General features: G+C 35.0%; 3 protein-coding genes across 4 annotated transcripts; 2 read left to right on the top strand and 1 right to left on the bottom strand.

The window, feature by feature from the left end:
- Positions 1-22: 22 nt before the first annotated feature.
- Positions 23-7,027, top strand: LOC117124246 (membrane-associated tyrosine- and threonine-specific cdc2-inhibitory kinase-like). The gene is made up of 12 exons (XM_033270397.1): positions 23-278; positions 799-940; positions 1,553-1,653; positions 1,891-1,973; positions 2,151-2,276; positions 2,536-2,611; positions 3,275-3,397; positions 3,993-4,084; positions 4,598-4,850; positions 5,226-5,388; positions 5,653-5,755; positions 6,876-7,027. Exons 1-12 carry the CDS (start codon positions 177-179, stop codon positions 6,994-6,996), a joined length of 1,485 nt encoding a protein of 494 aa, XP_033126288.1. The 5' UTR covers positions 23-176; the 3' UTR covers positions 6,997-7,027.
- Positions 7,028-7,703: 676 nt separating this feature from the next.
- On the bottom strand, positions 7,704-13,127 carry LOC117124260 (parkin coregulated gene protein homolog). The gene is made up of 6 exons (XM_033270417.1): positions 13,079-13,127; positions 10,413-10,536; positions 9,093-9,227; positions 8,768-8,939; positions 8,146-8,295; positions 7,704-7,892 (listed from the first exon to the last, which is right to left on the bottom strand). The coding sequence occupies exons 2-6, from the start codon at positions 10,431-10,433 to the stop codon at positions 7,720-7,722; spliced, it is 651 nt and encodes a 216-aa protein (XP_033126308.1). The 5' UTR covers positions 10,434-10,536; positions 13,079-13,127; the 3' UTR covers positions 7,704-7,719.
- LOC117124259 (inhibitor of Bruton tyrosine kinase-like) lies at positions 10,608-24,851 on the top strand (the record flags this gene model as incomplete). 2 transcript variants are annotated; one of them, XM_033270416.1, is given in 20 exon segments in its annotated part: positions 10,608-10,804; positions 11,331-12,018; positions 12,630-12,851; positions 13,097-13,293; positions 13,897-14,096; positions 14,393-14,564; positions 15,775-15,898; positions 16,686-16,854; positions 17,185-17,377; positions 17,611-17,716; positions 18,424-18,920; positions 19,355-19,556; positions 19,797-19,995; positions 20,453-20,631; positions 21,254-21,574; positions 22,030-22,142; positions 22,248-22,469; positions 22,801-22,941; positions 23,494-23,586; positions 24,722-24,851. In XM_033270416.1, coding segments are annotated over 19 exon segments (3,810 nt in total), but the record flags the coding sequence as incomplete, so codon positions are not given.
- Between the last annotated feature and the right edge of the window lie 1,067 nt (positions 24,852-25,918).

Raw genomic sequence — 25,918 nt, 5'->3', positions numbered from 1 at the left:
TGATAGCAGACGGAGAATTTTGATTTTTCGCGGACTTTGCAGGCACACAAACAAACACCGCAAAGTCAAGATTTCTGGTGTAGAAGGGTTGGCCTAGGCCCATGTTTACCACAATTAGTAAGATAGTGATGAGTTAAAAAGGATCATCAATATTCAAATATTATCAGTAGTTGACGATGAATATTGTCATGGATCTGGGAGCTGAAAAGGATTTATTCAAAAGCCCAAGGCCGACACCTAAATTTCTATCTCAACGAGCCGTGTTTTCTCACAAGAAGGTATGAGCAGAGAGAGGTTCACTGTTCAGTATGTCAAAGGGGCCTAGCCTTAGGCCTAGCTAGCTCGGTTTACCTCTTAGTTAATTACTGCATTTGTTTGATTACATTCTTTGTCAATCGATTAGTCCCAGCCTAGAGTACCTAGGCCTATCCTTGATACATAGCTAATCTGACTGACCAGCATTTTTAGCAATTGTTTTATATCATTTTCTGAAATTATTGATTGATTTTTTTTATGATTTTATCGATTTATCCATATGAGTAGGCGGTGCTCTACGCAGACGCGCCCAGCCTACATACATCATTTATAGTGCCCTAGTACTGTAGTTTATGTAGGCCTAGAGGTGACCCTAGCCTAGGTCAACATAGGCTAAGTCAAGTTCATTGCTTAATTAAAATGTTTAGTTAAGTAAGAATATATTATATTCTTACTTAACTAACGTTTTAATTCAGCAATGAACTTCAATATTTATATATTTTTTTTAAATGTATGTTTTTATGATAAATTATATATTGACAGGATGTAGGAAGAACACCTCGTGATGCGCCACCACCTCGGCCTCCTCTCAAAAGTGTACCACCTGTCAGCAGACTGTTTCCTAGCAAGACCAAAAATGAGTGCCTACGAGCCCACAGCGTTTCTTTCATAGATGCTAATAACTGTATCTTTTTGAATAAAAATATTTCAACAACCTAATATTTGTAAGAACTTTGTTGAAATTGAATTATATCAGTGTATTGAGATAATGTCATATAATTTAATAATTAATAACATGATATTGTATGCATAGGCCTACCTATATTGCATGATTTATAAATAAATGAATACTTAATGTTGCCATGTTTTGCAAACATCTTTATTATTTTGAGGCATTCAAAAGGCATATGGCTCTTTTATTTTATGTAATATACTCATTTTTAATGATGCAAACAAATTTTCCTTTGTACTACTGAACATCTTTGTGAAAGGTGTTGCAAAAACCACATTTTTTTATTTCATTCATTGAATTTTCAAAATTTAACACAAAGAGGTTCAATGATAAATTCTGTAACATAACATCAGTATCAACCATCATAACATTACATACTGTTTAAAACATCAAATTAAAGGTAGGATATCTAAAATTAAACTGGGGGTGTGTGGGGTGGGGGGATAAACTCAGATGTGGTATGTAACTACAATAAAGAAATGTACCCACAATTGTGGTGTAGGCTATTCACAACTTTGATAGCTAGTCACAATTTAATTATCTTTACATCTTAACTTGATACAGCAAAGCTTCAAAGTCCGATTTATGATGCCAGTTCAAATGGACTCTTTTTTGATCAGTGTTTTGAAATTCAGCGCAAACTAGGAGAAGGCTCTTTTGGAGAGGTAAATGGTGTTTTTTAATAGTGTTTTTTATGTTCTCTTTTTATAGTTTAATTTAAATAATTTTTTATTTACAGGTATGTACTGTAGGCTAAACATTGCATTGTCGCCTCATTGAAAAATATATGTTTACTTGTATTTAAAGTCTACCATGTTGATGTAAAATGATTATAAAAATATAATCTTGCTAATGAATACAAAATTTGTATTACAAACTCCTTTAATTTACATTTTCTTAAGGTTTTTCAAGTTAAAAGTAAAGAAGATGGGAAAATATATGCAGTGAAACGATCGAGAGATCGTTTCCGGGGAGAAGCAGATAAGTAAGTATTTTTATGTAGAGTTCTCTGATCTTGCTAATCTAACAACAATTTTACAAAAATTATCAAATTTACCAACCTACATCAAAATATACATCAGATCTTTCTGTCCTAGATCTTGTGTATACTTCGACAATTTACTGTATCAATAAAACCAGTATTATTTTTTTTATCTGTAAGGAGGAGGAAGTTAGCAGAGGTGCAAAAATTGGAGGCTTTGTCAAGGCATCCTAACTGTGTTGAGTTTCATCAGGCATGGGCAGAGAAAGGTCATCTTTACATTCAGACAGAAATCTGTCAAACAAGGTCCAGTATGAGATATATCTCTCAAACATTTATACATATTTCCCTTCCAGCTATAGATTTTATTAGTTCATTTCTATTAAGCTATTTAATAAGTAATTAGTACATATATTTTGTTTTGACATTTAATCAATTGCGTAAGTCGCAATGAAAGTGTTAATGGATTTTTGTGGGGTTTTTTGGATTAAATAGTTTTGACTATTTTGCAATTCATAATATATGCTTGAATGATATTTCATTTTATTTTGATGCATGTATGCAGTTTAGAGCATTTTACAGACACAAACCATGACATCACAGAAGACAAGGCATGGGAAATACTGATTGATTTACTTCAGGTAATGATGGTGTTGATGATAATAATGGTGATAATAATGCTAATATCAATCGACAATGAGGTATCTCCTTGAAGCTATATCCCCTTGTCTATTTCACTTCCATTATCCCTTGATTTCCGTTGTTCGTTGTTAGTTATCACTTTTATGTACAAGTATGTGAATTTCAATTTTGATTGTGATATATATGTCAAGGTATCTTTATTCATAGAACACAAACATCGAAAATCACAACAAAATTTACTAGCAGTTTAAAAACTGAATTGTGAAAAAATGTTTACAGAATTTGAAAAGGCATAAAAAAAATTCACAATGAAACCACAATAGCAGAAAAAAATAAAATCATATTAAAAGCTGTTGGTTCCATACCCGTCATTCTAAATGTAATCTGTTATACGTCCCGTATTGTAGATTCAGTGTTACCAAAAAAAAAAGTCAACTTTTTAATATTTGTGTGCAAAAAATAATTAAATTGACCTTTTCATTGGTAGTTTTAAATGTTTTTGTTGCAAAATCATTTAAGATTGTATAAAGTATTTTTATTTTCATTTATGTTTTTGCTTGTTAGTTCCTTTCTATAATTTGCATGTTGTTGAGATTGTAAATGAATAAATAATAAATAAATAAAATGAAAATATGACACTGACATTTTCTTTGAACTGGTAGGGAGTGAAAAACTTGCACGAACACAACCTGCTCCACATGGACATCAAGCCTGATAACATATTCCTATCCTATGATGGTGTCTGCAAGTTGGGTGATTTTGGTCTTGCATTAGACTATAATAAGGTGGGTGTGTAGTATTTGGTAGGTATATGTTTTGTCAAGTTTAAGTAAAGACTTACTTTGAGCAAGAATAGAATCATTAAGAAACATGTTTTAATGATTCTTCAGTATTTCATGTTTTGAGCATGGTACGAGATTGGTATCTGGTTTGGATGGGTGTAAAACACATCGAAATAGCATTTTCAGTGCCCTTTACTACTTGGGGATCGGATTCAACACTAGTCACTATCAGTTATCTGGAGGTTGTGGTTTCGATTCCCACCCGAATCACATGCAATTTTTTTTTGTAAGTATTTGGGAACGTACCAAGTATTCAGTACAATAGCATGTCAGGTAGGGCAAAACATCACTCCTATGTTTTGCAGGGGTGGATCAAGAGATGTCCAAAAGTGGGGCCGATCGAGATAACACCAGCCTGGGGGTCTGGGGACATGCCCTAGCGAAATATTTCGCTTTCTAGACAACCAAAATTAACTGAGGCGTTTTTTTTTTTCAATTTTTTTGTTTTTGTTTTGTTTAGTTTTTTTTTTTCTATACTTACCAAAAGTGGATCCCCTGTTTTTGATGATAATACTGTTTTGTTATTTCCAATTTTCAGGGTGATCTTTCTGATGCCCAGGAAGGAGATCCTAAGTACTTGGCCCCAGAACTATTGCAAGGAAAGTTTGGCAAGGAAGCTGACATATTCAGGTCTGTAGTCTGTTCAATTTTGTGGGATTTTAAGTGCTCGAATGGTTTCATGCGATATGTTGTTATTTCTCAATGCAATCATATTTTGGTCTTTATTATCACTATCCAATAATGCAACTAAAAATGGGCAGTCACTGCATCGTACGACGAATCCAACTCCACTCTGTGAGCGCTAGATTACGCGATACCGTCTGCTTATTGACGGTAGCAGACAGATCTTCATTAAAAACGATCCGTTGCGCACTTGTCACTGTGTTCCATTCTCCATAAAATTGTGTCAGCCCGGCTTAACACTATTGTTATTGTTATTGCAAAAGACATTGCTAGTCCATGGCACTATGGCACAGAACCTTGTAGTGTCATGGGCCAACAGCATCTGTCGCCATACCATGAACAACGATGTATAGAATGGTGTATACTCTTTTCTGGTGTAGCTTTATTATTGGCAAGCAGAAGATATGTAATGTACTAATACACTACTGATTAACTAGTTTATTATAATTTTGTTTTTAGTCTTGGAATAACAATGCTGGAATTGGCATGTGACTTAGACCTACCTCGGAATGGTGAACTTTGGCACGAACTCCGAAGCGGAAAAATTCCCGACGAAATAACAGAAGGTGTTTCACCCGACTTGAAGGAGATTGTAGAGGAAATGATGAACCCTGACCCACAACTAAGACCTAATGTTTATGAACTTCTTCAGAGACCAGCCATTCAAACAGCATGGAGGAGACGACGTAGGATGCTTGTTATCACAAATTGGGTACGTTTTTTTCCGTTCTTGCATCCTTGGCTTTTAAATTTAAACATGTTGTGGTGAACACTTAAGCCAGCCAATCACTGAGCCCGGAATGACATGCTACGCCACTCGCACAGTGGATTCGTTTCTAATGACGGTCCGTTCAAACTGCCACTGACAATCAGCAGACAGCACCTCCAACTCCACTGCTCATGGGGAGCAGTGGAGTTGGAGGTTGCATAGCATTAATTTGTATCAGTATCTTAATATTAGATTTTCTGTATGGAATAATTGATAATTCTTAATTGAAATGAATAATTTGTATAATTAATGTTATTTTCAGGTGCTAAAACAGCTACTGATAGAATTATATTTGTCTTTTTATTTTATTTTTTTCAGATTTCAAAAGTCCAGCTCTTTTTTTCATTCTTACATTCGTTATTGATATTCATATGGTTTCTAACACTTGGTAGAGTCATCCATAAAAAGACCTCAATTACACCAGAGAAACAAGAAGTCAAACAGCAGTACAAAAAAGATTGGGATTTAAGTTTCAGTGATGGTATGAGTCGTTACTCACTTGTATGCATTTTATTTATATATTTCATTATCTCCTATATGTTTATAGATTAAGTTTAGGTATGGGGAAGGCTAATTATTAGCCATTGGCTATAGCTCTGTGGCTATTCGGCCTCCCCACGTAACCTATTGTTTACCAAATTTATATTTACTTCTTCTTACTTTTAAGTGAATGTTTGTGAAAATTCTTTTTTGCCCCCCCACTCAGTAAACATCCTTATATGCTGATAATTCACTTCTTTCTCAGATGAATGTTTCAATAACAGCAGCTCTTTAGGGCACTTTTTGAATGACAGTTCATTCTCGAGTGAAGAGGACCAATCAAAAGTTTACAATTTTTCTACATCAAAGTAAGTACATCTCATATTTAGCTGGGCACTCACTGTCCCCAACTGAACACAACACCACGAGTGCAACGGATCGTTTTTAATGACGATCCGTTAAAACTGCCATCAATAATCAGCAGGCGAAAGTGTGTGTCGTCTAAGGCCTACAGGGGGCAGAGTTGGATTTGTCAGACGACAGTCGTACCACGCAGTGAGTGACTGGCTTTATATCGTCATTATTCACCCTCATTCTGACCAGAAACCAGGCGACTTTCGTTGGAAAGCATTATCATGCATTATCTGCTAATAATGTAAATAATGGCGGAGAGCTTTAAATGCAAGAAGTGTAAGAGAGACAAGAGTAATGAGGCTGAAGACCAGGTGGTGGAACAACGAATGCAGGAGATTGGGAGAGTGGACCGTTTTTGTTATCTTGGGGATACACTTAATAGTGGAGGCGGTTGTGAAATTGCGGTGGCATGGAGAAGTAGGGTTGGATGGTCTAAGTTCAATGAGCTGGCCATGGTACTGTGTGGCTGAAGAGGGAATTTTGAGAAGAACAGAAAGAGCAATGATAAGAAAAATGTGTGGTGTTAAGCTGGCAGAAAGAAGGAACACAAAGGAGCTTATGGAACGTCTAGGTCTAAGTGAAACAATTGTGGAGGTTGTTATGAGGTTGAGATGGATGGGTCATGTGCTAAGAAAAGACGAAGGTGATCCAGTAAAGAGAGCCTGGCATCTAGAAGTTGAAGGTAGAAGAGTAAGGGGGCGGCCAAAGGTGACGTGGAAAGATATGGTGAAGAAAGAAAGTGCAAAAATTGGTTTGGAGGAGTATGATGCACAAGACAGGAAGAAGTGGACAGATGGTGTAGCTGCATGGAACGAGTGACAGTCAGTAACCCCTTGGAAGATGGAAGAAAACTGACTTAAATAAATGATGATGATGATGATGATGATGGTACTGTATGAATGTACAGTATATTGTTGGCTCATTATATTCTAATGACATGCATGAGGGGAGACCCCGGAAAGGTTGCAGCACCGGCAGTGACAACAGAGGGCAACCTTTTGAGAACTCTCTATTGAATTTATGCAACCAGTATTATACAATGTAATTGTTATTGCTGTCTTGCTTTCCTTTCAGTTTTTTATCTCTTTACTCTCGGACACCTATAAAAGCTAGGACTCCGAGGGCAGCAAGCGTGACTCCCAATCCTAGAAACTCCTCGCCGAAGTGTAATCTTTTTGGCCCCAATGGACGGTAAATATGATTTAATGTTAACTTTCTTTTACAATACCACTATATTTATTTTAAATTACTGTTACTCTATTTTACCTTGAAATACAGTTAAAATATTTATAATTTTTAATGTTATTAGTCATACAGTTCGAGACCACCTTTGGGACCAACAAATTTGGGTGATTTCGGAACTCGGTCTCCAATTAGAGGGTCAGTTTTGTTTTTAAAGATTGACAATTGTTATTTGGTCCTTAAAGTGGTCTCGAATTAGAGGGGTCTCAAATAAGAGGGGTCTCAAATAAGAGGGGTCTCGAATTAGAGGGGTCTCGAATTAGAGGGGTCTCAAATAAGAGGGGTCTCGAATTAGAGGGGTCTCGAATTAGAGGGGTCTCAAATAAGAGGGGTCTCGAATTAGAGGGGTCTCGAATTAGAGGGGTCTCGAATTAGAGGGGTCTCGAATAAGAGGGGTCTCGAATTAGAGGGGTCTCAAATAAGAGGGGTCTCGAATTAGAGGGGTCTCAAATAAGAGGGGTCTCGAATTAGAGGGGTCTCAAATAAGAGGGGTCTCGAATTAGAGGGGTCTCAAATAAGAGGGGTCTCGAATTAGAGGGGTCTCAAATAAGAGGGGTCTCGAATTAGAGGGGTCTCAAATAAGAGGGGTCTCGAATTAGACTAGCCTGTGAGAGACCTGTCTCTTATACACATCTAGATGTGTATAAGAGACAGGTCGAGTTTTACGTCATTTTATCTACCTCGTGTTTTGGGACTTAATACAAGATTCGTATGTAGGTATCATGTACTTGATGCCTTGAAAAGCATTGTTACCACCATTGCGTTCCAAAGTTTCCAACGTTTCTTGCACCAAGTCTCCGATGTTTTGCCGTTTATGTTGGCTGTAGTCAATAGCGTCTCCCGAGTTACCTGATTGCAGGAAAATTTTATCAATGAGAAAATCAATATTAGCATCATTTAGTCTCGAATGTAAAAAATGCTAATCAAGCCTGATTCCCCAACAAACTGAATCCGTTATAATAAATGGGCCTGTAACACTAAATTACTCTACATAATAATTATATAAAAAATTAAAATTGAAAAAAAATATACCAGGCCCAATAAAAAAAAATTACGAAAGGCTGGATATCTTTCGCCCCCATAAATTGATTGATCGTCTTACTGTTCATAGATTTAAATATGTTGAATACTGGTAGCAAGTTCCTGTAGTAGGGAACAAGTGCTTCTCCGATCAGTTCTTCCGACCCCACTAATTGTTGCAGTATCTTTAACGTCCGGCAGACAATCGTTTTCTTTCTCGTATTTAATGCATCTAAAAAAGTAATAAAAAAACAACGAGAAAATGTCGATCAACGCAAATTAATCATCTTGCAATTTGCATGGGATATGTTTAATTGCAATATGGCACACATCAACTAAAATGAATTGGTTCAACCTGTGCTCCGTTCGATTTATTCCAAACGTTTACATGAGAACGCCAGTAATTTTTAAAAAAATATTTTTCAGATATATACTGTAGTATCAATACATTTACAGTGGCGAATCCAGAATCTAAAGGTGGCGCGATTAGCAATGACCTATGGTCCGAAGTGTCCAAAACCTATGGCCGAGAGAAGATAGGTTTTGGGGTATTCCATATACTGTATTGAAAACATCGGACTTTTATATATTTTACTCCCGTATATCTAAATAATTTTACACATTGATTTTTAGGCTGCTGCCGGGATTGGAGAGGGTGTCCGCGCCTTTTCCTACGTGGATCCCCCACTAATTTCATCTCTCACTTTTTATTGGGACTATAAGCTGAGGAATAACTGGCAGTACTTGGTTGATGCTATGCTCAAGTAAGTCACTGATTCCCTGACAAGCGAAGAAGGCATACGGATGTTCAGTTTCACAGAGGCCATCAAAGAACAGTGGTAGATAATGATGATAGTCCAGGCGCTCTATTTCAATCTGAGACATATAAATATAAATAACTCAGAGTCATAATATTGCATCTTAAAAATCAGAACTTGTGCATATTATTTCGTTTATAAGACAATATTCAAAACCGTCATATTATATAAGGCCTATATTATTAATGCTTCGGAATAATGTATTTCTTACGTTCCAAGCAATTTTATTTCCTTTTGAATCGTGAATTAAAGTTATTGGAAAATCGCCACGATCGTAAAACATTCGAAAAACATTTGATGATCTTGCTCGCCTTTCACGAAACGCGCCCGCCTCCGGTGGGCCAGTCTGGAAGGTATAAAAATATAATTAAATAAAATGTAATATCTTAGTTCTGGAATTCTCACTCTAATTTATTTAAACAAATCAATAATATAATTATATTAATTAACTTTATTACGGTATAAATGATAAATGCAGAAACGGCAGCATGAGGCTAATTCTTGGTATTACAAAAAATTGCAATTACAATAAAGCTGTTAAGTTACTACAAGAGATTGCACATTGAAATACAATTAAAATTACAATTACAAAAATGAACAATAATTTACTATAGGTCTATACAACATTATTTACAATATTAATACTATAAAAATAGATCTAAATATATAAAACTTTCACAACAAAAGGACCCAATAATAATAATAATAATAATAATAATAATAATAATAATAATAATAATAATAATAATAATAATAATAATAATAGTTCATTCATTCATTCAAGCAAAATAGTATGGCGGGACAATTACTTTTTAAAATTACTGTATAAAGGATATTCAATTACAATATTATTAAGCTTCATTATTAGATATGGGATCAGTGAATTTTCTGTTTGTTTTAGATTTTAGTACATTAAATCTATTTGGGTAACGAAGGTTATGCACTAGGCCTAGACATTTCCGTTGGAAACATTACGCCGATGTCTTTCTGACCGGAAGACACTGACTAATAGTATAATGCTCCGTATGTAGTGAATGAACTATCTAGGCCTGGGTAAACTTGATATTATTAGGCATCATTGATTCCTAATTTCATCAATAATTTTCTTTTATGCTTTTTATTTTCATCATAAGTATGCCTAATATACTAGCCTGTGAGAGACTATCCGAAGTGTTTACTAGGCTAGTTTCGCACATCAATAAATCAACTTAGTGGGCCTAGGCCTAGTAGGGAATCAAAAGATCGATCAACAACCAACTTTAATCAATCAAGAAGGCAATATTATGTAAACTGAAAATCACTGTGGAGAATCTTTTATATAGTATAACCCAGACCATAGACAATACAGTTGCGATAAAACAATTTTCTCAGTATCATGAGAAACACTGTTGTCAATAAATTCGGAAATGTATTAAGGCCCATGATTGTAGCGAAGCATCGCAATAATTGAAAATTTGTAAAAATTGTGCCTAATATTAGTTTTTCTAAATAAATTACTGTACATAGGTCTATTATTCCTGTAATTTTGTACCTTTTTAATCCGTGTAGACATCGTGCAGCAACAACAAATTGAAATTAGTACACTTGGAAAAGTTCGAACGTTACATTCGATTATGCTGCCCTCTAGGCCTAGATTTCCGACAGGATACTGGATACTGGAATAAATGAAAACCAACTGACCAATGCCTGTATGCTTCATTAGTCACAATTCGACCTCGTGTCAAAGGCTATTATTGGGTCCGTTCAAAGAAAGTTCCACATGAACAATTTGAAGTTGGTAGACGTTTATTGCTGTACGTTTAATCATGGATGAATCTTCAAAATTGTATGCCACCAACAATCTGTTTAATATGTTCGAATCTTACTTGTCAAAAATTGCTTTCCGATCTGCAAACGACACTGATAGTTTTTACATTTGATAAGGTATAGTTTGCTAAATTGAAATTTTCCTAGGCCCTACCTACTACCTAGTACTACTACTAGGCCTATCTAGGCCTACAGTAGGCCTTAGGCCCTCTCTACTAGGCAAGGTAGGCTACCCCCCCCCCCTTCCTTTCCCTTTTGCCTGGCTAGGCCAATACCCACTCTACACTGCCTGTGAAGGACAAGGGTTGACCCAGTATATCTCCATTTTCACCTTCCACTCCCAGGCTTGTGCCCATCTGCACACATTCACAATGGAAGGAAAGGTTATGTCATCACACAGGTGTATCTTTCTCGGCTTCTGCCTGTGTGTGTACTTGGGAGCCAAGTACCAATGGAGTCCAAGTTTTATTTATTCATTTTAGACCTGTGGTTACCATTTTACCAACTGAAATGCCTGGAGAAAAGATGGACAATATACAGAATAATGTTTATAATAGTGCCAGATTTTGATTTTTGATCGTGAAGGATAGTTAAATAAGTAATGTACAGGTGTATGACTAAACTTTTTTACTTTCCCCCTCAGAATATTCAATTTGCAATTATGGAAGTTTAAGCCCTAAAAGAACAATCATGGCAGGCTTGTGCCTGTGAGGCAGAAGACGAGAGGGCTTTCCAGAAGGATATGATATGCAGAAGGGTTATTCAGAAGGAATAAGAAGAAAGCACATGAACGACAGATTTCTTAGGATTCAGCTAAAGCTGGGACTGTACTTTACCAGACCTCCACATAGTTTAATTGTCTTGTGAAAAGTTGCAGTATATACCTGTAGGTTGTTGAAATTTGAAACAGACTGGTATTTGGTAATTTAATTCATAAGCTGTGGAGCTAAGAACCTTGACAAAAACCCAGTGTTTGTGGTAGACTCTTAACATTTCCAAAGATGGATCTGATTGGAAAGCAAGCACGGTGTTCTGCATACTGTCGTTGTACAGAACACGCTGATGATATTATCGCAGTGATAACACATGGCACAGCTCACCAAATCAAGTCCTTCCTGGAGATCAGGTGTACCAATGGAGCTCAAGTTTCCGATAGGTTTGGTCGTAACGCTTTGCATATTGCTGCATCATGTGGCAAATTGGAGGTTGTTGATTGGTTGATTACACAGAAGCATGCAGAGCTCAAGTCCAGAGACCTTGAATCAGGATGGACAGTACTCCACCGCAGTCTGTTCTATGGTCAGATAAACATTGCTGTGTTGTTAGCTAATGTGAGTAAATATCTAACCGCCACTGGCATTAATATAGTGGTGGAGCTCTAGCTTCAAAGTTCAATGTGATTTCCTCCCCCCTCCCCCAGCCCTGGGTTCAATTAAAATTGTCTATAATTTTTTTTTCTAAAATTTCCCCTCTCCCAAAACCTAAAGCTTTGGCCTCACTCACATTTATGTGATACCTGATATGTCATTGATGTGATATGACATTATGCCCAATCAATGGTCAAATTACATATTTGTAACATCATGGAGGAATTAGTTTAGAAACTAAATTAAGTCTGAACTATTCCTCCATGGTCATATAGACATACAATTTTATACAGTTGTGTGGACAAAGCATGGTATAATTATCACCTGTCATAATATTATCACATCATTATTACCTTGTTGGCCTGGTACTCCTTTTAATCAATAGTATTAGGCCCTACTTATGATGAGAATGAAGATTAAGTACATAAAAAATGGTTAAAAATGAAAGTCTTTTAGCACAATTTTGTAATTTTTAACAATAAAAACAAAGTTAATTAATAATTTTTAAGATTCAATTACAAATTATTTGCACATTTATAACTAATTTAGCATATTTCTCTGATTTTTTGTTATAGTGTGGTTGCAACCTGTATAAACATGATATTGAAGGACTTTCTCCACTAGATCTTGTGATGAAGGACCAGCCTAGCTATGTTGAATACAATGCATCAGGGCCAACTGAGTGCTACACATGGGGAGCTAATACCAACTTCACCCTCGGGCATAGTAACCAACATTCAAGAAAGCACCCAGAACTAGTTGAAGAACTAGTTAAAAAGGGACTCAGTATCAAACAGGTACAATGAAGCTCACAAGATGCAGTCAAAAAATCCTGTCAGGAAATTTGATACCTGTGTATGTTATTGATATATAGGACACAAAAATTAATTATGATTCTAGATACTGTATTGAATGTGGACGAAATTTACAGCAATTAAGATAAAAGCGGAAAATTGTGAAGTAACTGGCTTTACCATACCTAAAAAAACTTCACAAAATAAAAGTATCTTGATAAGCAACCTACTTTTTATATGTTTTTCAGATTGTTATGTGCAAGTTTCACACAATATTTCTGACGCATTGTGGTAAAGTGTTGACTTGTGGACATGGACAGGGTGGTAGACTTGGCCTGGAAGATGAGCATACCTATCTTGTACCTCACCTGATAGAGGGCGTAGCAGAGATGAAGTGCATTCAGGTAGCAGCTGGAAGAGACCACATTGTTTTCTTGTTTGAAGGGTAAGTTGAAATAAATACAATAATAACTCATTATCCATTTATGGATGATTTTTAATTGTAAGCTAATAAGATAATAAGATATTCACGTATGAATGTTTAATGTTCAGTTTTATTAGCAAAGGCAGTGTAACTTTTCATAATTTCATCAATACTACCATATTTTTTGCATTAGAATTTTAAATATATTTTTTTATGAATTCATTTCACATGTATAGTGTATAACTTTCTAATTATTGAGGTTTTTGAGACATGAGAAATAAGACCCTCCTATGGCATGCATAAATAGGGTGGACCTCTGATTGATTGATTGGTTAGTCAATTAATTGGTTAATTTGTTGATTAGTTGGTTGATTAATTAATTAGTTAATTATGTAGCTAAGATATATTATTTGGTTAGGTTAGATCTGGGACCACAAACACAGGCTCTGCCTCCATGGTTTCTCGGCATGTATAATATTATAAATTACGTATAAGTAAATAAATATTGACACTTGATACTTCTATAAAAGATAAAGGTACAGGTTCACCCCAATATATGAATGGGAAATTTTCCAGACATTATTGATGTGCTTTAGTCTGTTATTGTGTGTCTTTTTTAACTAGTGGCTTGGTGTACACTTGTGGTCAGAATGACTATCATCAACTAGGCCTATCCCTTGGAATCACTTGTCACATCCCAAAACCAATCTCTTTGAAGAATCTCAAAGGCAAAGTAATCGTGGGAGTGGCAGCTGGGCGGTTCCATACTGTTCTCTTCTCTAATGATGCAGTCTACACATTCGGCCTGAATGCTGGTCAGTTAGGTGAGATTGGGCCATTTAATAAAGAAAGAAAACTTTATTTTATCATCAAACTGTATTAGGTACTAATATATAAACTACTGTGCTTCATGAATTACAATTCATGAATTTTTATGTAAAATAAATTATTTTACAAACAACTATAAAACTGTAGATAATGATAATTTTTGTCTTATGTAACACATACAATATTAGTAGTAAAGCATACACACTTATTTACATATATGATGTATGTATAATGTATATAAATACAAATCGAACAAATATATAAATACAGTATTATCTTTAAATCAATTTAGGACACCCCAAAGATGATAAGTATCAGTTGTATCCAAGGCAAGTGACATCACTACATCATAAAGATGTCAAGATTTGTGCCCTAGCAACCAGTGATGCTGCCACCGTGTGTGCCACCACTAAAGGAGATATTTACGCCTTGCATGAGTACCAATGCAGAAAAATTGCATCCAAGTAAGGCTTGCCTTATACGCTATACTGTTTTTGTAATTGTGCACCCTTTATAGTTTACAGTTTAGAGTAGATTTACAAGAACACCTGTCATAGTGCATTGGTTCCAAGGCTCCTGGAAGGCGCGGGAGTCTACCGGAAATTGGGACGGACTCCTGCACTCTCGCAAGCAAGTAAGAACCTCTCGGAAAATAACCCATCTCCAACAAATTCTTAATATTTGCTTGCATGTAAATTTTACTACTTCACTCAATTGTTTCGCAGTGCCGATGGGTATCAATATGTGCAGGAAAATATGTTAAGAAAGCTTATTTAACCAGATCTCCCAGATGGGATTGTTTTCAACAGGGCTGGAAAAAGTGCATGACCACGCGACCGGCGGTCGGATGCATTGACCATTATCCCAAAACCATTTTAGACAAAAAAACTTTTTTTTTGTTTTTGTTACACATCACAATTTAATGCAAACCAGTAATTAAATTTATATTTGTACTTGTTCCAAATCACTAAATGTACTACTGTTTAGCTATAGAGTACCACAGTTGTGTCGTCATAATGCCAGGTAGCGCCCTCTGTTGCCAACCAGACGTTAGTTACCGTTCATTACGCCAGAATGACTTCATAGGCTTTCTGGAATAGGCATTTTAAAATCTAATATTTTACCATCAAAATGTACTAAAAACAAAAGCTCGCATTATATTACTTATCGAACACACACTTAATAATCAATTAAAATTTACAAAGAAAAACTAAGATACAACATTACATTAGAAATTGGAATCAATGGTTTGTCAGTGGAGAAAATGGCATCTGGTTGAATGCATTTTGCCATGATGGCAACAGAGTAGTATCATGTGGTATCCTAATGTAACACTGTAGTACTCTATAGTAGTGTAAAGATAACGTTTGGTGCTGGAGGCGTTTGATCAAGAAAATTTTCATGGTCGGAGGCACAAAAATATTTTTTTCAGGCCTGGTTTTCAATTTGCGACTCCTGCATAGTGCAATCGATATAAGAGGTGCTTTTGGTCAGTCTAGCTGAGTGCAACAAAGCTAAACTTTCTTTATTCCTTATTATTGAGGGACGTCAGTATAAGCATGTGGGTATACCTTAATTGTAGGGAAGCCACTAAATACTATATAAATATAAAAACATACATTTATATTACTTAAAATATCATAACTATTCATATTAATTATGATGCTTTTGCAGGTGTTTAAACATTAAGAAACTTGTAGTGTTTGGTGGGCACTTGGATTCAGATAGCGAACAGAGCATGTTACAAAAACAAGGTGGTGAGGATCTCCAAGTTGTAGCACTTACTACATCAGGCACTGTAAGTTATACTTAATCAATTCTCAATCTCAGTAATTCTTTTTTGTCCATTCACATAAAAACAGAAATGTAATTTGAACTTATCGACTAAAAACAACATTAAATTACTTGAAAATCATATATAATATTCTCTGGTTTTGGAATGACTGTTTCTTTCTTCTCTGTACCCTCTACGAAATTGCCCAATTACCCTCTGATATCCACTCTCTGTGCCCCGGTTGTCATCAATTAGTTCAGCTTCCTACCTATCAATATTGTACTCTCTCCGGCTTAATGCTGCTTATTGTCCAACTAAAAGGTAAAACTAATCATACTATGTTATAGAGAATTTAGCTATTTTCAAACTTCTTATCAGTTTTTTTTTCTGTTGGGTGTCCATGGGATGAGTTAACATATGAGAATCTGAAGTATCAGTGGCGGATTCAAGGGGGGCCCAGCCGGCCTGGGCCACCCTAAATTTTTTTCAAAATAAAAAAGAGACAAAAAGAAATCAAATTTAAGTCTGAGAGTGCCATTTCCGGCCATCTGAGGTGCCATTATGATAAATCTTCTTACCTCAGCTCCAACCATGGTCAGACTTTGATAGACCCTCTTCTGTGAAAATCCCTTCCTGGGCCCCTCTATTTTCAATCCATGGATCTTCCACTGTGTATATTGTCATTTTATTAGATAATAGCCATTGAAGGCTATTGGATTGTCAATAAATTGAATTGAAATAATTAAAATTAGTTTTTACTGTAATACAAAACATAACTGATGATATAAGTGATAATGTTGTCAACTTTCAGGTATTTGTGTGGAAGGTAGCTGACAAATGTTTAAAGCGATGTCTCTGGGATGTCAAGTGTCAGCTGTTTGTATCTGACGTTACTATTAATAAACAAGGTATCATCATCTGTACAACAGAAGGCCAAGGGTTCCTGGGGTTCATGTCAAAGAAAGGTCATACAGTGAGAGGTAAGGTTAAAAATCACTGAACATAAATAAAGCATGTTAATATATGTTTAGATTTAGATAACTTTTAAAAGATACTTTTTGTAAATGTAAGTGGAGTACATAGATCCATTTTCACATTTAATTTATTGTCAAATAAAAAAAAAATGTAATTGAAAACATTTTTACAGAAAATTATATACCTACTGTATATCTAGATATTCAAATACAAAATTTGCCATGTTGATGCCATGTTGAAAATTGTACCTGTTGCATATATGATAAATAATTAGTAACAATAGAATAAAATAAACAAATTAATAATTAATAATTAATATATTTTCTATTTTAAAGATTTAAAACCTAAAGTTGTGCCCTCGACATCTCCTGATGCATTTTCTGTTGCTGTGAGAACTAAACATGCTGAGAAGGAGGAGGTTGAGCTTGTTCATCTGGAGAGGATTCCATTTATCCATAGGGGTGTTCAAGTGGCATCCGATAAATCTGGGAAGAATTTTGCTTTTCTACAATCTGATCCCAAGACAAGGTATGTGATTATACGACGGCACCTAATCGAAAGCAATTATTACTTTTGGATTTTCAAAATTAATTGTATGTCATTTTAACCACAATGAACATAATTACAACAAATCATTTTGACTTCATCTCGGGAAATATACAGCCTCCAGATCACCTAGGTCTATAATTTGAACCATGCCCCTCAACCCAGAAAATATTTGTTCAATATATATCAATTTTTTAATCAATATTTCCTTATAGCTTGGTTGAAATTCCACAAGTGAGAGCATCGGTTATGACAAAAGAATTTGCAGCACTTTTCAAAGAAGTGAATTCCTATAATAACATACATGATGTCATATTAAAAGTAAGTAATTATTATACAAACGTACACTGACAATGATAATGTAGAATGATAAGGTGTTATGGTGATGATAATTGTGATAATGATGGTGATGCTGATGGTGGTCATGCTGATGGTTGTGCTGCTGATGCTGATGTTCATGGTGGTGATGACCAGCCCATGAATTTCACGTCGGCAATCGGCAATTGCCGACCATATTGCCGAGCGAGAATTGCTACAGGACGGCATTTTTTTGCCGACCTAGGCCTAGATTGCTTTGCTTCAAAAACTGTTTGGAAAGTCAAAACTTGACTGAAACAGGCTATAACAGATTTGTTTGTACAATAACTATTTCTAATAGGCATATAGTACGTATGATGTGTGTAAAATTGTCTTGTCTTTCTCGCCTTTCTGCTAAATGATGCTGGTGATGATGTTGGTGATGACAATGTTAATGGTAGTGGTGGTGATGTTGATGGTTATGTCGGTGATCATTTCTATTATAGTGATGGTTATGGTGATGATGATTATAATGATGATTATGATGATATGGTAATGGTTTTGGTGATAGCAACAATAATGTGATGATAAAATTACAAAGAAAGAAAATATATTTTGCAGAATAACACTTGAATCCATGCATGCAATATCCAAATGAATGCAGAGTTCATTATAGAATTGTAAGCATGATGTACTTTTGCAATTAAGATTTCTATATATTATATTTTAAGGTGGGTTCCAGACAGTGGCCAGCCCATAAGTACATCCTATCAACTCGTTCAGAATACTTCAGGAAACTGTTCCTACAAGAAGTGACAGAAAAGGAAGATAAAGATCCAAAGGATTCAAACATCCTGATGCAGGAATCATCAGATGTTGTTGCCCTTGGTCACATGATCACGGCTCCGATACTCGATCTCCTTCTGCAGTTCATCTATGAGGATCAGTGCGACTTATTCAAGCCGGAATTTAAGTATGTAAGTGAGAGTACAGGTCAGGGTATGTTTGAACCTATCAGGTCGCTTGAACCTCAGGATATCGCCATTGATGCTAAGAAGTCTGCTTATGCTGTGAATCAGGAATTAAAGAAAGCTGGAAAGTCAAAGAAGAAAGAAGGAAGAAAACAGAAGAAAAACCAAGCAAATGAAGGGAATGATGATCTGGTGTTGCCAGTCAAGCTTCTTCAAAATGCAGCTAAGCAGTTTAAAGTTTCACAATTAGTTCAAAGGTATATAATTGTTTTTAATATTCTAATTGTTGTTATATGTGCGGCTTGCCATGCCAAAACCAGCATCCGTGACAAAAACAAGAAAATAGACTTTTTAATATATTTATGTTCTCCACATTACAAGCTTTAAAATGATGGGTCATTTAATGGAATCGACATACTATTGCCAAAGTTACAAGAAAAAGTACAATCGCTTCTCTGTACTAAAGTATACTATAATGCCACATTCTTATTTTAAATACTCAGTTTAACGTTTAGTGACAGTACGCTGGTTTTGGGATTGCACGCCTCATATTTAGAAACAACTAGCAATAAATTGTTGACACATTTGGAATGGAAAATCTAAATTTGACAGAGAAAACTTGAAAGATACATCATTTATTTGCAATTCTTACATCTCACACTATTTGACCTCTCACTAAATATCCTAATAGATTGGATGGTGTCAAGGTTCAAAATGGTCAGCTGCACTTCAAGAAGAGCGGTAAGAAGTTAAGTTACAACCGCAATCGGTGTTCCTATCTGTCGGATGTCATCCTGGAAGCCGAAGGTGGTACTACGTTTCGTTGTCACAAGTGCATATTGGTGGCCAGACTGGAGTACTTCAACAGCATGCTAGCCAGTGATTGGATAGAGGTATGCCATTATCATTGAAGTGACCATCTTCATAAAGATCATCTATATCATTATCATATTCAACATAAGTGAAGGTTATGTTGTAAGTTTTGTTTTAATGTTCATATTTCTGTTTTTTGTTTTTGTTTTGTAATGCCTGGCACTCACTGCCTGTTGCACAAAGAATCCAACGCCGCTCCCTGTGAGAGATAGACGACTTCTTAATGTTGTTTTTACAAAAGTATATTGTACTTCTTCTAGACTTCAAGCAAAACTGCTTTGAAGCTTCCGATGCCAAGTGAAGCCTTGAGAGTGATTCTGGATTACCTATACACAGACGAAGCAGCCAAATTGAGAGATTGCCATGATATCGAGTTCCTCTGCAATCTGCTAACTGTTGCAGACCAACTGTTGATCACAAGACTAAAAGAGCTTTGTGAAGTTGCAATTACAAGCCTCAGTAAGTTTGTAAATCACTTATCCATTTGGTTTTATTCTAAATTGTATTCAGCAAATTGCATTTATCTATATTTATTTCTATATTTTATTAATTATTTTGTCTATTTGTTTATACAGTAGAACCCCTATTAAGGGGACACCATTGGGGCCGTAAAAAGTGTCCCCTTAATAGGGGTGTCCTTTTAATGCCGGGCACTCACTTCGCTCAACGGTCGTTGGCTGCCACCGACAATCAGCAGACAACGTCTCGGCATCTAGCACCCACAGAGAGCAGAGTTTGTTTTGTCGGTCAACAGTCGTTTGACCGTTGTACGACGGATTGAGTACCTGGCTTAATAGTGGTGTCACAAACGAGGGTTTCTACTGTATTTAATATTTCCTATGACTAAAAACAACTAAACTATAAAATATAATGTGTTACACAAAATACATTCTATATTGAACATTTGTTGCTACAGTTTCTTTAAAGAATGCAGCTGAATTGCTGGAGTTTTCATCTGTATACCAAGCTGATCAGCTTATGAAGACTTGCCAGCAGTTTATATGTCTCAACCTACCAGTGATGATAGAATCGCAAGCCCTAGATATCCTCAGTAACCCTGTGATGGATGAGCTTACTAAGTCGTATAAAGAAATGGTGAGAGCAATGCAGTTCAGTTCAGTATAGAATATTATATTTTTATTGTTACTTAAGCTACATTATAACTGCAATGGGAGAAACACAAGTGACAAGGCCAAACAGTGTATGTGTACTGAGACATGTTAATGAATAGTGATCTGTCAGGAAGACTTATCATAACCTTTATTTTTATAGTCTGATCTATAATTATTGTCCAACGTGTAGTTTAAAGTATATATTTATAAATTACATAGAAAAGGTATTATATAATTCCTTTAAAATGAAAGAAGGCAATAGATAAGCTAAAATGTACATAAAACCAAGAATATTATCAACCAGTTAAACATATTAAACATTTATTTCTAGCATAAGACATTTGCGTATGTTCATATGTATATACCATACAGTATATAGTTATATGACAATAGGAGGAAGCATATCTGTTAATCAGATGTATGAGGTGGATGGACAGATATCCAGACCAGGAACTTTAATTGCCCAACAAAAGTTGGTTCCTGTTACATTAATGTTGCTTTTCCTCTGTCACATTACAATAAGACTGTGTAATTTGCTTGATTTAATTATTAATTAACTTCATTTATTTGGGTCAAAGAACATTACGCATGAACTTCTCTCACAGATACCGGCAATGTCAAGAAGAATCATTACTCCATATGCTGATGCTCCTGACCTTAGTCTCTTTGACAAATATCCATCAGAAGATGATGGGAATGCAGAGACATCTGATAGAAATGCAGAAGCCCTGGAAGATTTCCACATGATCCAGACCCAGGAGCAAGCAGCACGAAAGGCAAAAGCCCGTAGGAAGTCAAGAAGAGCAAGTACAAGGAAAACAAGTTGTTCCATTAGTGAATCTGTTGATGAAAAATCGGAAAATGAAGATAAGATGAAGAGTGATACTTGTGAAATACAAAAGCAAGATGGTGGTGTTACTCAGAATGTAAGACCTACCTCCCCTGAAGTCCCAGTATCACCAAATGTGAACACATCCATCATCGATAGAAATGTATGTTTATGGCTCTTATTTTTATTAATTTGTGCTCACTATCAGACTACCAACCACTTAAAAACAAGTTCAATTACATGCTGCCAATTACTTTGACAAGCCCATCTCCAGGCTGCAGATTACTTTTAACAAGCCCATTTTCTTGAATAATCTGAATGCATATAGAGTACATCATGATAATTTTCCTGCAGCTTTTAGGCTGTTTATGAAAATCTCTAGATGTGGCTGATGATGTGTTTTTCTTTTTTCTGTTATTAATGACTTTTTATATCTTTTTAGTATACAGTAAATACATCATGATATGTAATTTGAGTGTTAATAACATAATTGCATTAAAGTGAACTCAAACTTGAACTTTTTTAAAGATTTTTTTCTTTTTCGTTTTTTAGGATAATGTACAAAAGATGGATAATATTTGTAGTGGTGATGCAGGATTTGGTGCACAAGATTTTAGTGACAGGTCTAAATCAGACTTGGAGCCAGGCTTATGGGGTTGGAAGAGGTACGTTCAATTCCAGCGTTACCTTAGTAATACAAAAATGATGCAACGTGTGAGTGGCTACTTAATTGTTTGTTTGGCACTAAATATTTAAAATTGTTTGTTTAGCCCTCCACAGAGAGAAAGTCTTGTCAACCCGAATGGCTTGAGAGAGATCATGCAATTCCAGTCGAAGACATCACCAGCATCCAAGAGGACACCAGTAAAGGCTGTTACTCCATCTGGAAAGAAATCTCAGAAGCAGAGAAAGAGAGAAATGCTTTTGATGTCTCAGAAAACAGATTCAGTTTCTGCGCAAGATACAGCATCAGAACCAGTAGTCTTTGCCTGGTATTTAAATAAATAAAATATATATAAAATAAAATATTTATATTTTTAGGCCTATCAATTGAAGAGTTATTATTTTTAAGGATTTTCATGCTGAAAATTCTGTTAAATATAATCAGTTACTTAATCTTGTGAAATGAGTAAATCTATGTACACTGTAAGTTAAAATGTTGGTGTTTTTTTTTTAGATTTCCTCACACAGGTATGTTTATTGATAGAGTGTTCTCTGTAATAAGGCAATAGTAGGAGGCTATGAGTGTTTGCATTCATTGTTTCTTAGTATGATATTGTGTGGTCATGATAAATTATGTAATGAATTTCTTTAAACAAAAAGGGGTAAAGAAGCAGAGCGTGTACCTACCAAGTCTTTTAGGGAACTTCTCATTGATGAGGAAAAACATGCACCCGTCAGTCACCATGTTCCTATGGCAACCTCACCACCCACATCATCAACTCGTGGAACTGAGATTCTGAGGCAAGTAAAGTTGTTTTTTTTTGTTTTATAAATGCTCATGGGCAATATAAATTATCAAAGAAGGAAAACTTGCATTGGCATGCGCCTTGCCAAAAGCTTGCTTTAAATGAGAAAGTGCAAAAGGAGTGAAACAATTGAATGAAGAAAAAAGAAAACAAAATGGGAAGCACAAGTAGGAAACCATGGAAAATGGGAAAAAATGTTGCTTTTGTAAAGAAGAGTGATGATTTGTATCAATTTATAGTAGACCAGATATATAGACAACCGACCTACAGTCAATCACAGTCATTAAATAGCAGGTTCTTCAGCATGTAGGAGACGGCAGCGTAGCAGAATAAGAAGGCATCACAGAAAGAGATAGTTGCTCAATGAAATTGTGAAATTTTGAAGTAGTCATGTGTTAAGAGAAAGTACAACTGAAACAGAGAAGGCCAGTTTAAGGACACCATTGGCTTGTAGTTGGGCTAACACTGAAGATAATGTTGCACATAATAAAATTGCCTGTGTCCGCATTTTTGATTGAATTGATTAACTGTACTTCTTTTCTTTCAGCTGGGGGCTTGTAAGAAGATCGAAGCCAAGTTTACAAATTGATACACAAGTATCTACTGATCCAGCCAACTCTGCTGCACCTGAACATATCAAGTAAGCAAAATGCCTTTTCAAACTGTTCAATATTAGTTGCCTTTTTTTAATCATGTGCAATTTTCTGTAGGCCTTTTTTTTTTTTAAACAAAATCCAGCAAACACCAAACTCGCACATCATTTTAGTATATACTATAACAAAGTTTAAATTGAATAAAACAATAATTTTGCAGTGGTAACAGTTCCAACTATCTCAGAAAGATTATAATTGCACCAAGAATTGAGTAACATAAAACAACAACAAATTTTAGTAACATTGACCATTCCTAATGGAACAAAAAATAAGCATGATTTTTCTATATGGCTGAACAAGAATTAGGAAATAAAAGACAAAATCCCCCTGCCAAAAAGAAAAATTGGTACTCATATATTTGTATGCAAGGGAAATAATTTTATATGCAAGGCAAAACTTTTTTATAGTTTGTTTAGCAAACCCACTGCTCACCAACAATGATGATTTCAAATGTAAATAAAATATTATTTTTGGCCAATTAGTGCACCCGCTGCCAGTAAATTTCATAAAAGGTTTTCTTAATTTTTACTCACACCCGATGCTGCCTTGTTGAAAGCTTTAAAAGTAAGATGTGTATATTTCTTCCTAATTATATAAATTTAAGGCATTTAACCATCCCATTACTACACTGTTTACATTCAGCAATAAAATTTTATTTCTATTTTCTCCTCTGTCTGGATGGTTTTGGTAAAACTATTTACTAAATAATGAAATTTCATTTTGTTTCCGCCCTCCTCTGACAATCTTTAAAAGAAACAAGGTATAAAAAATGTCCCGTCTAAAAAAAAAATCTTCTGTTTTAAAGTGAAAATATATCATCATTTAAAAAAAAATGTATGAAAAATAGAATCTAAAAAAGAAATTTTGAACTCTGTAACCTAACATACTTAGAGGAAGAAATAGAACAGAATTCTAGAGTAGATTAGCTTATGTTGACATGATTTGAAAGTAAATAAAAGTAAATGTGACTTGGCCGGTCAATTATCACCTCATTGGTTAGAAGGAAATAAGATTAGACATTAATAGATTCTATAGACACCCTTCAGTCGCAAATCCCTTGACGGAAATCCATTCTGAGCTCAGACTGATAACAAATGTCTTGATTTGTTCCTGCCATGCCAGTCCTTGGTTGGCAACATCTCCGCAGTCACCAGATGAAGATGCTGTCAAGTTCTCAGACATCCTTGAATCTGAAGAGCAGCAAGAGCTAGATCTGGACAAGTCTTTACGAAAGTCCTTCTCCCTCATCCAGGTATGAATTTTACACCTCTGTTTAAAAAAGGATTAATATAATGCAACCAGTGACTCAATTCACCGAAGGACTCTACAAACAAAGTCTACACATTCCTCTGTTTTTTAACACTTATTTGTAGACAACATCCAGTAGTGCAATTTACTGACCCATTTTTAAATTAAATAAGAGATGACCAATCAGAATGTGTTATTCATTGCAGTGAATGTGTCTAGGGTCACGTGCCTGCTTCACAACCTACATACACTCAGCTATAATTCTCTGAATGTATGTCATTATTTTTGTAAGACATTAGCCATAATTTTCAAGGGGAGGGGGCTTATCATAACGGTCAAGTGACGACATACAGCAAACCGATAATTTATAGTGGAAGTTGCTGAAACACCGCAAGGGGATATGTCAATATATTTGCAAATCTATAGTCTAGATTGACCTGTTCTTCTTTGTTGGCAACTTCTCTAGATTCATTAAAATGTAATTTGAAAGGCCATCTGTTTATCTCTATATGTTTCAGTTTTTCCAGGTTTTGGTCTAGCTTACTTATTCCCTCTGTTAATATGTCATTGTTTATTCTCTCATATTTTTTGTTTATGTAAAGCACATATAAGTTCTGGCATCATGCACTATATAACTGTAACATTCTTTATCTTATTGTTATCATTATTATTTTTATTATTATTATTATTATTGTTATTATTATTATTTTTATTTTTATTATTTTTGTTGTTCTCTGGCATCATGTATTATATAACTGTAACATTCTTTATCTTTGTTATCATTATTATTTTTATTATTATTATTGTTATTATTATTATTTTTATTTTTATTATTATTTTTGTTGTTCTCTGGCATCATGCACTATAACTGTAACATTCTTTATTTTATTATTATCATTATTATTTTTATTCATATTATTATTATTATTATTTTTATTATTATAATTATTGTCATTATTGTTATTATTATTATTATTGTTATTATTATTATTGTTATTATTATTGTTATTATTATTATTATTATTATTATTATTATTATTGTTAATGTTGTAATTTTATTTTCTTAGTTGT

Source organism: Anneissia japonica, unplaced genomic scaffold (genome assembly GCF_011630105.1).
Source record: "Anneissia japonica isolate Jap-2015-1 unplaced genomic scaffold, ASM1163010v1 scaffold287716_len795978_cov209, whole genome shotgun sequence".
Lineage (NCBI taxonomy): Eukaryota > Metazoa > Echinodermata > Crinoidea > Comatulida > Comatulidae > Anneissia > Anneissia japonica.
This window is presented reverse-complemented; position numbering and strand designations above follow the sequence as displayed.